The following is a 14802-nucleotide window of genomic DNA, read 5'->3' as shown; positions in this document are numbered from 1 at the left end:
TCTATTTGCCTGAAAAAAATTGATTGGACTGAAGATTTCTTTCACAAATATTTAACTCAACTAGGCACCAAACAATTATGTTTTTATCACCCAGAAAATTATTTAAATTGTTTTTTTAGGCCTACTTACCAAATCAATAATCAAGTTGGCAACCAGCTGAAGTAAGTTTATGATCTTTGCGGAACTACAATAGTATTTACAGTTGGCCCAGATCAAGCATACAATGTGCAGAAGTGGAGCCAGATATTTTATCACTTCTTTGAAATCACAAGCTTCTAGCTTTGCCAGATATTTCTCTAGAGGTTTTAAATACTTGTTTATTTCCTTCGCTTCTTTCAGACCTGAAAAAATTAAGAAATTGAGAAAAGTTAAAAGTACCAGTCTAGAAAAAAATTATCAATCAAATAACTCAAAAAACATTAGTTTTTAGTACCGGTAATAGAAATTTTGTTTACCAGGTGGTGAAAAGTATAGAGTTGGAAAAGTAGGAACAAATTAGGAAAAGATCATAAAGAGAACTTGCAGGGAAAACTTGTACAACAAGTGGAATATGAGGGGATTTATTTCGAGGGATGTAAGGCTTGTCAATACACCCACAACACTGGTGCTGGTAAATCAATGGCGATGAGCGTAAATTACCTTTAATGTCATTCATATACATGAGCCCATTGTTGATTTTTATTTACTTATCTTTTTAAAAAGCACAACAACATAAAAACCAGGAGAATTGTTCAAAAACTATGTCAGCATCAAAAATGCTAGAGTTTTAACAGTGTTCTTGAAAGAGATTAACGTCAATTTTCAAAACCACCTACTTGAAACAACATTGCGAAATATGTCCCTGAAGCTAGGAAAATAAGCGCTGTCTGTAATCTCTAGAATTGAAGCCATCTTTTTCACCCTTGGGTCAATCAGCTGATCGTAAATGCATTCCAAATTGGCAACCCGAGACCGCCAAAAGTCAATTTCTGAAAAAGATTACCAATTGATATTGTAAATAAATAAAAATGCCGCCTGTAACTACTGAAACAGCTTCAGTATCCAATAGTCAATGGTTTACTCAAGTCATAAGAACAGAGACACTACAAATTCAACAATAACGTACAAAGTGCAGTTATCAGAATCTTAGTCTTTTGAAATACAATTCTAGAGAAACATGATTCTCACTTAATGTGCCAGAAAATACATTTAGGCCTATAGAGTTTGATGCCAAGATAAGAAAACCCTTTTCTACCTCCTTTTAAACTAGTTTTTTTAGAATATTCTAGTAATTTCAGTATTTTTATCTACTTAGAATTGTTTCAAGTGACAAATTAGGTATTGATAATTTTCTAATTTTCATTTGTTCAGAGCTTTCCTTTAACACGTTGACTGCTGAAAACAACGTGCAGGCGCTCCCCAGTGGCGGGCAAAGCCCCGCCACGCAACCGAATCAGCGAACGCAATTGGCATTCAAATATTTCAGTCTGACGAATCACAAAAGAGCAGTGGTGACTGTGCTGTGTTACCCCGAGAGTGGATGTAGTTCACTGAAACACCCAAAGGTAGCAGCACTGCACGGATCCGTATCCAGTGTCTTTGTAATGTGGGTTGAAGAGAAAAAATCCCCGAAACCGGGACAAAAGCATTGCCAGACAGGATTTTACGGGAAATTTTAGTACCAACCTACACCAAAGTAAAGCTTGTATTCTAAGCTGGCAGTCTGGCAACAATTATAACGTCTCCGTCTGAGGCTAAGCTCACACTGACTCAATATATTTCTGTTGGTCTGGTGCCGACTTTTGTCGGCGCGCGCCACATTGAAGTGCTAGCGACGCCGACAAAAGTCGGCATTAGCAGTCAACATGTTAAACAATCTCACATTTCTAGTTCTACTGGAATATAGTTGGTAAATAATCTGTGCTATTTTCATCAACCTACCAGTAAATGGAAGCGGATTCTCGCTGGATTTGAGCGCATCGGCAGGAGTTTCTCGCAAAACTTGAGTTATTTGGGTCACCCACTTGATCACAGCTCCTTCTATTGCGCTCTTCAGCTGCAAATCGACATCTTCACCATTGCTATGAAAAAGTGGTTTACATGTAAATAATAAACTTAAATGTACGGTAGCACATTAGATATAGTATGATGAAATAATTAGGCCTAACTAACCTTGGGGTGTAAAGACAAGACTTTCACGAAGTTTTAAAACTATTCCTCCCCCCAAAAAGTTGGGTTTTCAACACTAAATTACTATAAAACAACATACTGTACATGAAGGCATACATTTTCGCCAAAGCTAAATCAATAAGCTAAAATGTTGATGAAGATGACAAAGTTTGTCTTATAAAAAACATGAAGGACATGGAACAGACCTATGTATAAGGTGCAGTCATTAAATAACAAGTGTCGAATTAAATATTGATGTGAATCTGCCAATAACTCACCAATAAATAGTGCGCGCGCCTGTGCGTGCGTGCGGTCTCGCCATTCAAGGCCACCAGTAGTGCGCGCGCGCGCTCTCTCTCTCTCCTTATTGTACTCTTCTCCCGCTTCTCCTGTCTACGTGTTATAGGTTATTTCAACGTTTGACTGAGTTTAAGCTACTTGGAGTGGATTTAAGTCACTGTCATAAGTGCTACGGAATATAAATAATATATAATATGCTTTATGGAATATAAAATATTTGCATTAAAGCCCGTGTATATTGTATATTTAAAACAACCAGTAGGCTATTGCCTTAAAAATAAGCTTGTGCAAATTATGAGTTTGACAACATAATAATATGATTTTCAGACTCAAATTAAAAAAAAATATCTTTATCATCAGTTCAACTTATTAATTAGTACAAGAATAAATTGTTTACCTATCTATTTTATGTGTGGTTTCAATACAATTGTAATACCTTATGTTTTAAAAGTCTATTGCGATGAATATTGAATATTGATGTGAAATTTTAGGTCGGCCGCTTAGAAAACGACCTCCTCCAGCATTGGTTTAGCATTAGCGCGCAGGTCGTTTTCTAAGCGGCCGAACTATAGTATGTTAGTTAATAACTTATAACAATATAGGTACAGCTGAAATTGGCTTCAGCTGTAGCACAAGGACGGGAAATAAGCAATGGGATGATATATTTTATATATCATTGCATTTAACTCCAATTTCCATAAGATGTAGAAGCGTCTTTCAGTGGGTAGAACATTGACCAGGTCATGTTTGCGGATACTTCGGTATCAATATAGTATCTCAGGAACGTTTCAGCGTCTTCCAGGGGGCAGAATAGTGACGAAGCGCTCACGCGGAATTTATTGACGGCGATATTACGGGTCAATAGAAACGCGTGCAGCGATTCCACTATAAAAACTTAATAGAGGACATGTTCACGGATACTACGGTATCAATGTAGTATCTCAGGAACGTTTCAGCGTCTTCCAGGGGCCAGAATAGTGACGAAGCGCTCACGCGAAATCTATTGACGGCGATATTACGGGTCAATAGAAACGCGTGCAGCGATTCCACTATAAAAACTTAATAGAGGACATGTTCACAGATACTACGGTATCAATGTAGTATCTCAGGAACGTTTCAGCGTCTTCCAGGGGCCAGAATAGTGACGAAGCGCTCACGCGAAATCTATTGACGGCGATATTACGGGTCAATATAAACGCATGCAGCGATTCCACTATAAAAACTTAATAGAGGACATGTTCACGGATACTACGGTATCAATGTAGTATCTCAGGAACGTTTGAGCGTCTTCCAGGGGCCAGAATAGTGACGAAGCGCTCACGCGAAATCTATTGACGGCGATATTATTGGCCAATAGAAACGCGTGCAGCGATTCCACTATAAAAACTTAATAGAGGACATGTTCACGGATACTACGGTATCAATGTAGTATCTCAGGAACGTTTCAGCGTCTTCCAGGGGCCAGAATAGTGACGAAGCGCTCACGCGAAATCTATTGACGGCGATATTACGGGTCAATAGAAACGCGTGCAGCGAATCCACTATAAAAACGTAATAGAGGACATGTTCACGGATACTACGGTATCAATGTAGTATCTCAGGAACGTTTCAGCGTCTTCCAGGGGCCAGAATATTGACGAAGCGCTCACGCGAAATCTGTTGACGGCGATATTACGGGTCAATAGAAACGCGTGCAGCGATTCCACTATAAAAACTTAATAGAGGACATGTTCACGGATACTACGGTATCAATGTAGTACCTCAGGAACGTTTGAGCTTCTTCCAGGGGCCAGAATAGTGACAAAGCGCTCACGCGAAATCTATTGACGGCGATATTATTGGTCAATAGAAACGCGTGCAGCGATTCCACTATAAAAACTTAATGATCACGGATACTACGGTATCAATGTAGTATCTCAGGAACGTTTGAGCGTCTTCCAGGGGCCAGAATAGTGACGAAGCGCTCACGCGAAATCTATTGACGGCGATATTATTGGTCAATAGAAACGCGTGCAGCGATTCCACTATAAAAACTTAATAGAGGACATGTTCACGGATACTACGGTATCAATGTAGTATCTCAGGAACGTTTCAGCGTCTTCCAGGGGGCAGAATAGTGACGAAGCGCTCACGCGAAATCTATTGACGGCGATATTACTGGTCAATAGAAACGCGTGCAGCGATTCCACTATAAAAACTTAATAGAGGACATGTTCACGGATACTACGGTATCAATGTAGTATCTCAGGAACGTTTGAGCGTCTTCCAGGGGCCAGAATAGTGACGAAGCGCTCACGCGAAATCTATTGACGGCGATATTATTGGCCAATAGAAACGCGTGCAGCGATTCCACTATAAAAACTTAATAGAGGACATGTTCACGGATACTACGGTATCAATGTAGTATCTCAGGAACGTTTCAGCGTCTTCCAGGGGCCAGAATAGTGACGAAGCGCTCACGCGAAATCTATTGACGGCGATATTACGGGTCAATAGAAACGCGTGCAGCGAATCCACTATAAAAACGTAATAGAGGACATGTTCACGGATACTACGGTATCAATGTAGTATCTCAGGAACGTTTCAGCGTCTTCCAGGGGCCAGAATATTGACGAAGCGCTCACGCGAAATCTATTGACGGCGATATTACGGGTCAATAGAAACGCGTGCAGCGATTCCACTATAAAAACTTAATAGAGGACATGTTCACGGATACTACGGTATCAATGTAGTATCTCAGGAACGTTTGAGCTTCTTCCAGGGGCCAGAATAGTGACAAAGCGCTCACGCGAAATCTATTGACGGCGATATTATTGGTCAATAGAAACGCGTGCAGCGATTCCACTATAAAAACTTAATGATCACGGATACTACGGTATCAATGTAGTATCTCAGGAACGTTTGAGCGTCTTCCAGGGGCCAGAATAGTGACGAAGCGCTCACGCGAAATCTATTGACGGCGATATTATTGGTCAATAGAAACGCGTGCAGCGATTCCACTATAAAAACTTAATAGAGGACATGTTCACGGATACTACGGTATCAATGTAGTATCTCAGGAACGTTTCAGCGTCTTCCAGGGGCCAGAATAGTGACGAAGCGCTCATGCGAAATCTATTGACGGCGATATTACTGGTCAATAGAAACGCGTGCAGCGATTCCACTATAAAAACTTAATAGAGGACATGTTCACGGATACTACGGTATCAATGTAGTATCTCAGGAACGTTTCAGCGTCTTCCAGGGGCCAGAATAGTGACGAAGCGCTCACGCGAAATCTATTGACGGCGATATTACGGGTCAATAGAAACGCATGCAGCGATTCCACTATAAAAACTTAATAGAGGACATGTTCACGGATACTACGGTATCAATGTAGTATCTCAGGAACGTTTCAGCGTCTTCCAGGGGCCAGAATAGTGACGAAGCGCTCACGCGAAATCTATTGACGGCGATATTACGGGTCAATAGAAACGCGTGCAGCGATTCCACTATAAAAACTTAATAGAGGACATGTTCACGGATACTACGGTATCAATGTAGTATCTCAGGAACGTTTCAGCGTCTTCCAGGGGCCAGAATAGTGACGAAGCGCTCACGCGAAATCTATTGACGGCGATATTACGGGTCAATAGAAACGCGTGCAGCGATTCCACTATAAAAACTTAATAGAGGACATGTTCACGGATACTACGGTATCAATGTAGTATCTCAGGAACGTTTCAGCGTCTTCCAGGGGCCAGAATAGTGACGAAGCGCTCACGCGAAATCTATTGACGACGATATTATTGGTCAATAGAAACGCGTGCAGCGATTCCTCTATAAAAACTTAATAGAGGACATGTTCACGGATACTACGGTATCAATGTAGTATCTCAGGAACGTTTCAGCGTCTTCCAGGGGCCAGAATAGTGACGAAGCGCTCACGCGAAATCTATTGACGACGATATTACGGGTCAATAGAAACGCGTGCAGAAATTCCACTATAAAAACTTAATAGAGGACATGTTCACGGATACTACGGTATCATGTCATGTCATATTTAGTCAGCAGAGCCGAAACTCCACGACACACCCGGTACCTATTACTTAACCCGGGACCTATGATGCCGATTGGAACTGACGCTCCAACCTTTATGACACCAAAGGAGGATGACTTAAGGTCATCACACTCACCGGCTGCCTTACGGCAAATAACCCATCGGAGAGAAGGTTGCCCCTCAATCCTAACCAGGGATACCGGCTACTTTATTCCCACGCCCACCCCAATTAAGTTCCAACAAGGCCGAAGCCCTTTGGACTAAAAGGAGTGCCCTGGACGTGCCATAGTGCAAGCAACACTCGGGACCTATCTAATCCCTGACAGGCAGAACCCGCCATCAAAGCCAGAAGGAAGGGGACCGCCAGCACGCTGACGGGGGGAACCCCAACCTCCCATTTACACCACTACCCGATCGAGGCCTTACCCAGTTGCTGGGAAACCAGAGATAACCAGAGCGATAGATCCCCAGATACCCCTGGCGGGCTCGGACCCAGCACCCGATCTACTTCATTTGCCCGTCAGACCCAACATCACTGCCAGGCCAACAAGGTTTCCCAAAAGGAGGCAGGTATAGAATTGGGACCCACCCGGATGAACCTATCCACCAAAGGTGGCGACACCCTTAACTCAATTGAGGTTCCAGGGAGAACCCCCCACACTCTAGATAACCATACCTTCCGTGCTCAGAGACAGGGATTGGCTGGAGAAGTGCCTACAACCGTTACCCTCACACTGCGGAAAGTTACGTTCCCTAGAGTGTCCCCGTGAGCTACGGGTACTCGCCCGATTTCACCTCCAGGAAAGGCTACTTCCAAAGTCGAGGATTTGCCATTGAAGCTGGTCGCACAAACAAGCAGGCCGAAGCCCAAAGAACCACAGACAGAATGTGTAAGGAACTATCTGCGCTTTTGGAAACATTGAAGAAGAGCGCGTCCAACATAATCATACTGACTCTGCCTCCGATACCGAAACTAGCGAAGAAAAGTAAGAACCACTTTGAACTGCTCAACATTTACAACCAACACATTAGAAGCATGGGCAACGGTGAGTTATGTTAATACCTTATCTGGTTATTTGTGATTGTGATTATGTATATCTGAGGTCATTTTGAGTTAAGATATACTTTTGGATGTCTTCATACTATCAATGGCTATACTAAAAGTAGCTGTTATTGCAAGATTAGCGGAAATATAATAAGTTAGAACAATATATAAAGGGACTATATATGTAGCAAAAAATGTGTCTAATACAGGTATTCACATGGGTATTCACAGTACATATGCATCATCACAGTTGATGTCAGCAAACTGCATCCAAGAATTAAAAACTTTACTCGGGTTAACAAGTTCATTGAACATATTCTATTGATCCGGCGTAATCGACCAGTGCCTTCAAGGCCACTGCTGATTAATGTAACTTGGATAAATTAATAAAAATTATACAAATGTTAAGATTTTAACTAATGAGTCATTCGTAAAAAACATCTGTAATATAAGTCAGACGGCTAACAATAGAACTTGTACATAACAATAATTAACTTCTTGATCAGCATTGTACATGTTAGTAAATTTACGGAAAGTAAATAAATATACGTCTTATAACACTTAAAACATATATTTACGCTTATACTGCTACTCACAAGACGGTAAATAAACAATACCCCCGCCGCAGCAAACCTGCAGACTAAGCTAATTTCCATTTGACTGAATGGATTTACACTGAAATGTCTACTTAAAAATATAACATTTATTCCCGATTTAAATAGAATTACTTTAACAAGTACTTAGGTTTGCTGCTTCAGGGAGGGTAAAATTTTTTTTATGTTAATAGTTAGTAAGAAATAAAAACATTTTCCAAATTTGATCAAATTATGTTCATAAACAAGCAAACTACAACAGTTTACTTATTCTCAATAACAATAACATGGGAATTTTAAATTTAAAATTTTTTGGAATTTTCTCCGTAACCATTAGGCGCATTATAACGCTTCAATATAATAAATTGTTTTTTTTTTTAAGCTCTACAAAATGATTTGGCAATAAATTGCTAAATTTTATGTTTTTTGGGTCGAAAATGGGAAAAACCTATTTTTACCCCATAAAACCCTCCGTAAACCCCCGTTCCCATGGTCCGATTTTGCTGAATCGCGAACTCGTTCGAATAAACGTAGGTTTACACGTTTGTAACAAATTTCATCAAAATAGGATCATTTTTGCTCGAGTTGTCGTGATAACGGACACATATATATATGTACTATCTCCAACCCGCGGGCTTTGCCCCGTTTAACTTCTTAATTTTCAAAATTTTCTCGTTCACATGGCTCAATCACGTCCTGGTTGAAGTTCGTTCGCTTTGGCCTCTAGGAACCTCAAAACGAAAAAAAATCGGTCCCGAATCCAGGCATTGACTATATAACACTAGTGTTATATAGTCAATGGTCCAGGTCTAACCATGAGTACTACGGGTACTACGGTAATAGCTTATCCCTATATGGGAAATTCGCTAATATTCCCTATATGGTAAATTCGCTAAAAGATGGTAAGTGGTGATCGATTTCGATTGGACACTCCAATCATCATCAGACCCAATAGGCGAATCAAACAAAGGGGTGCTTTTGGTGGCATTCGCCTATTGGGTCTGATAATGATTGGAGTGTCCAATCGAAATCGATCACCACTTACCATCTGTTTTGTATATTTACCGTCTTGTGAGTAACAGTATAAGCGTAAATATATGTTTTAAGTGTTATAAGACGTATCTTTATTTACTTTCCATAACAATAACTACAACATGCTTTAATATATGGTCTGATTTTACAGGAGACAGCCTTAAGATAGGAGACATCAGCCATTTGTACATGACTTGTCCCCCCCAACCAACGTTGCAGAATGGATCTGTTTGAGTTGTAAGTACAACAAAAACTTATATTCAGGAGTAAATATTCTGTAACTTTGGGCATTAGACAATATACAATAACAACAATTGTGTAATAGGGAACTGTCTTGCTAACTATTATACATCTAACGAACTAGCTCTTTCATGTTTTATACTGATTAAAAGATCTCACGGTCTAGTATTGAGCATAGAATTCCTTATGTAGTAATTAATTACTTCTATTTTATAAATATACATTACACTACACATGCAACAGGTGTTCTTTATAGGCCTATCATTGTGACAACATTGAGGTATTTACCACATACTTTATTTAAAATGGTGTCAACTGATGACATTAATTTACAGTTAATTCTGGTCCTCAAAAATCAATGAAATTCATTATTTTCAATGAAAGCAGGAAAAATCTTTTCCCAATTTTCAACACGGAAAAATACTCAACCACTGGCTAAAAAACCATCTCAACGGTTCTTTATGTTTAATTTACACCGGTCACTAATTTGTTCCAGGTGTTACGAAGGGTCTACAAGAGAGGATCTGATTCATTTGAATCGCTGTGGTCTGGAGATTATTCACAACTACATATTGAAAACATTGTAGTGACAGAATGTTCACACTTCAATAATATTTATTTACTTTTATAATTTTAAAATTTGTTGTGTTTAAATTAAAAATCAATAGTTTTCATGTAGTTGACTTTTATTCACAATTAGAATTAATACACAAATCATCACAAGAAATGTACCGTTATAAATAATTAAATGTGGATTGAAACAGCTATATAACAGTTCCATTGGGGCACCTTATTTTCTAGGCAACATCAGAAAAAATTAATTAAAAAGTAAGGGTATCAAATAGCATTGGTGAAATGAGTAAATAACGGCAATATCAATATTTTGATGGAATAAATATCATTAGTTCCCCACATAAATATTTGTCCTGTATCAATAAAAGGTCGATATATATATATATATATTGTTGTCAATATCGATAACACTAGATCGATAGCCAAAAACTAGTTTCTATTGTGAGTCTAAACAAAATGAGCAGTGACAATATTATGACAAAAGAATTTCCCCTACACCCCTACCCATAGTTAATAATTAATTAAGGTAATATAAAAACTCGTAATTGATAACAAATACTTGTGTCAGTTAGTCTATGGTGATATAAGTAAACTTAACATAGTCTGCTGATAAATACAGGCCAAACCATTATATTTACTTTACGTTCTTTGTTTGCAGTAACCTTGTATATAGGTGCAAGTTACTATATCACATGATGTGCTTAGATTAATATCTTATATACTAATAAACTTTTGCAAACCTTAGACAGCGAGCCTGACCATACTAATGGACAGAATTACACCGCGGTTGGTGCCAAATGAAAGATATTTACCTGTAGATGTGCAGAATCCCTTTATATATTACTATAGGCTAAAAATAGGCATGATATTGAAATTAAAAAAAAAAAACATTAACATGGGTCTTACGGGTTCACGAGGTGATGACGAATTAACAACAAAATATAAAAGCACGCGTTTCTATTGACCCGTAATATCGCCGTCAATAGATGCTTCGTCACTATTCTGCCCCCTGGAAGACGCTGAAACGTTCCTGAGATACTACATTGATACCGTAGTATCCGTGAACATGTCCTCTATTAAGTTTTTATAGTAGAATCGCTGCACGCGTTTCTATTGACCCGTAATATCGCCGTCAATAGATTTCGCGTGAGCGCTTCGTCACTATTCTGCCCCCTGGAAGACGCTGAAACGTTCCTGATATACTACATTGATACCGTAGTATCCGTGAACATGTCATCTTTCAAGTGTTTGTAGTGGAATCGCTGCACGCGTTTCTATTGACCCGTAATATCGCCGTCAATAGATTTCGCGTGAGCGCTTTGTCACTATTCTACCCCCTGGAAGACGCTGAATCGTTCCTGAGATACAACATTGGGTATCAATGAATACCGAGGTATGCGTGAACATGACCTCTATCAAGTATAGCCTAAAGTAGTATCTGGCGTCGCATTACTATTGACCCATCTTACACCCACCAATAGATAGTAGGCGAGCGCGTCGTCACGTCTATGGTCCTTAATAGACGCTGAATCGTTCATGAGATACTACATTGATACTGTGGTATGCGTGAACATGTCCTCAATCAAGTGTTCATAGTGGAAGTTTACAGTAATATATTATTTGTTTGACCTGATTTTTGTCTCACTGTTTGGTTACAAATCTAGTGGACGAGTTATGGTGTATAATTATATAGTATTTATTGGTTTTACGTACTTTTAAATGACAGTATACTCAAATAACAAGAAACGAATTGTAAACAAAACACAACCTATACAGTAAACCTGACAAAAATAAAATTGGCTTCGTAATAATTTGATGCGTGTATAGAATTAAATAAACTATTATTAAAGGAAATGGTCATTACAATACATAAATACTAAAAAAAAAAACAACTAAAACTAACTAATGAAACATATCAATAATTCCAATAATCATCACTACTGACGGAATGACATTTTCAAACAAATTGCATCTCTCTCTCTCTTCCTCCCCTCCCCCCACCCGCGAGCTCAACAGTTACAGTTCAATGCCCACAACCTCTCCTCTCCCCCCCCCAAACACAAACACAGGCGCGCGCGCTGCCCGCGCTCCACAGTACACACACACACATGCACTAGTTATTGACGAAGTTATTGGCAGCTTCACAGAAGTGAATTAAATAACCTAATTACAATCCTGAAAAACAACACCATCATAAAAACCTCTCTAACAATACTGCCAGTGTTCTTCTGATAGCAATCAATCAATTGTGTTAAGTTGGATGAATTTTGTCAATTAGTATGTAGTGAGGGAAGGACGAGAGAATGTTAGCCAGCACAGAAGGTCACACCACTAAATGCTGGTGATAATTAATTAACCTAAAGGCAATTAGGCTGATTGCTGAGATGGGTAAATGGGTAAGGTACTTGAGCGCTCGTCCCTCTAATTGACACAATATTTACTAACATTCGTTGATCGCAAGTAAGACGCACCTCTCCACTATTCGTTGTCTAGCCTCGTGTACTCTCGACACCCCGTCCGGCATCGGTAGCAACGTCTGTCCGTGGATTTGTCCTCGAACTTTGTACACGGTATTCTTCAACTCAATCACGTGTTTCTTGACATCTTCCACCACAACGGCCGGCCAACCTTTGTGATTGGCCGGATTGCAGAATATCGGAACAAACACCTGCACAAACAATCAAAGTTAGTAAAGCAGCTAATAATTACATTGAATCAGAGATACGAATAATGTATTTTACCTGAGTACGAGTCAAGGATGAGTTTGGAATGAAGTGAAATTACTCGTGCAACTTTTTTACTTAGTTTAGCAGCTTCATACTATTTAATTACAGCCTAATGATAAAGGGCAGTAATGTCCAGTTTTTAACTACTAAAAACCTACGGACATTTTCCTGGCTATTAGAAGACGAGCACTCATAACTACCCACCTGTAGGCTATACCTTGCTAATTTATACAACATTATGAAGAGGTTTCAAAACATCTAACAGTAAATATAAGTTTAACTTACTGGATGGCTAAATTATTCCAGCTGCAATGTTTTTTTATTCTTACAAACTCAATGAATGTTGTAGCCAAGCACGTAATTGTGTTCTTGATGAGTAGGCTACACAATAATAAATAGGCTACAATTTTTGCTGTAACAGAATAAACTGGAATCCTAAACCAAGGAATCAATCTTACCTCCTCTACCAAGACAGCGAGGTCGTCAACGGGTCGAGGTGAAATATCTCCGAAGATGAGGGCCTTGCGAATGTTCTCTGCTGTGATTGGTTCTGGCTTCACCCGAGCAAAGTAAGATGACTTAGTTTTGCCCGAAGTAGGGAACGTAAGGCTTGGGAGCAGCGTACCTGCACTAGTCAGTGTCACTAACAGCACTTTGTGCTCTGGCTTTTCCAAAAAGTCCATTATTATCGTCTGGAAAAGTTAATTTTCTGTTAATTTTTTCCCATTAAAATATTCATTTTTAAATCTATAGGCTATGCATGTAGATAGGCCTAATGTATTTTTGATTTCAAAAAACTTTCCCTATAGTAAAGAAGCTACAACTGTAGCTGGAATGGTAAGACCTACACTCGGGACTGATTTACTTTTTCGTTTGTCATCACTTGCATTGTATGTCCTCAGAAGCAAAACAAAAAAACCCCGCTTTTCTTTTAAATTCATATTGTGCATAAAATTCATAACCTGAGTCCATAATCATGATAACTTACACAATACAAAAGTTCACATGTAGCATAGGCTAAGTTATGTAGGCCATTAACTTAGAATATATTTTAATCTCAATTTAAACTTTTGTCAGTTGTAAATTTAATACAAAAAAATGGTAGGCTATTGACATTTAACACAGCAAGTAGGCCTTGTTATAATTTATAAATATGCCCTTACATAATATAAATATGCACATATTGTGCAGTAAGTAAATCAATAAACTTTATGAAAAACCTCAAACCTTGTAGGTATCGGTGTTCATCATTTTCTGCCATTTGTCAACTTTAAACTTTGTTGTCTTACTCAAATAAGTATAAATGAAGAGCAACCTTGGATCGCTTTCGACTGCATCTTCGTCTAACGGATCACTACTCATGATGACTTCACCTGGAAAATTCTCAAACTTTGTGAACTTTCTTTTGGTCAGGGACACTTGTAAAACTAATCCTGGACACATACCTATTCAAGCAATTACCATAGCAAAGCAGAAGTAGATATGTACACCTAAGTTAGTGGTTAGATAGATTATAGAAAATATTTTAGATAGGCCTATAAATAAATTAAACTTATAAAATATTCTAAACAAAGGAATCAAACTAACAAAAAGGTACCTTACTTCTAATTTTACAACCTATACCAGCTTACAACCTTAAAAAGTTATACTGTCACTGTCACCAAGTCTTAAAATAAGTCTGGTCAAGTAATAAGTCTTCTATCACTGCTCTACAACTTATATTTTTTTAACTTGCCCTAGGCCTATTATTTGACTTTAGATGATGTGATAGGCAAGTGTTTGTAAAATTATAGAAAGTAAGAAATTACTTAAAGACATAGAAAAGTTCGTTTAGTTTAGTGTTACCTGTAAAACTGGTGCTAAGTTTTTATATCAGATTACTAAAAATGGTTGTGTTTTAATGTTTTATCATCTAATTTCACATCATTTAAAAGATTTCACCGCCACAACAGAATTATTACTCTAGTCGGTCTGTGTTGTCATGGCAACGCACAAAGAAAAGAACAAAAACAATCCACTGGCAGGAAAGAGGATAGTGGGGAAACCACCGTAGATAAACCATTGATTATACATCTTGAGGAAATTTATAATCAATGACGAAACATA

The 14802-nt window shown here is 38.7% G+C and overlaps 1 protein-coding gene across 1 annotated transcript; it reads right to left on the bottom strand.

Moving 5' to 3' along the window:
- Position 1: 1 nt before the first annotated feature.
- On the bottom strand, positions 2–13585 carry LOC128984813 (dynein beta chain, ciliary-like). The gene is made up of 7 exons (XM_054404182.1): positions 13562–13585; positions 13155–13388; positions 12442–12638; positions 1921–2060; positions 816–968; positions 201–341; positions 2–9 (listed from the first exon to the last, which is right to left on the bottom strand). Exons 1-7 carry the CDS (start codon positions 13583–13585, stop codon positions 2–4), a joined length of 897 nt encoding a protein of 298 aa, XP_054260157.1.
- Positions 13586–14802: the final 1217 nt, after the last annotated feature.

This window comes from Macrosteles quadrilineatus, unplaced genomic scaffold (assembly GCF_028750875.1).
Source record: "Macrosteles quadrilineatus isolate MER2022 unplaced genomic scaffold, UCM_ALF_1.0 Scaffold_2__2_contigs__length_208266976, whole genome shotgun sequence".
In the NCBI taxonomy this organism is placed as follows: Eukaryota; Metazoa; Arthropoda; class Insecta; order Hemiptera; family Cicadellidae; genus Macrosteles; species Macrosteles quadrilineatus.
Note: the sequence above shows the minus strand (reverse complement) of the source record. Positions and strands in the feature narration are given on the sequence as shown.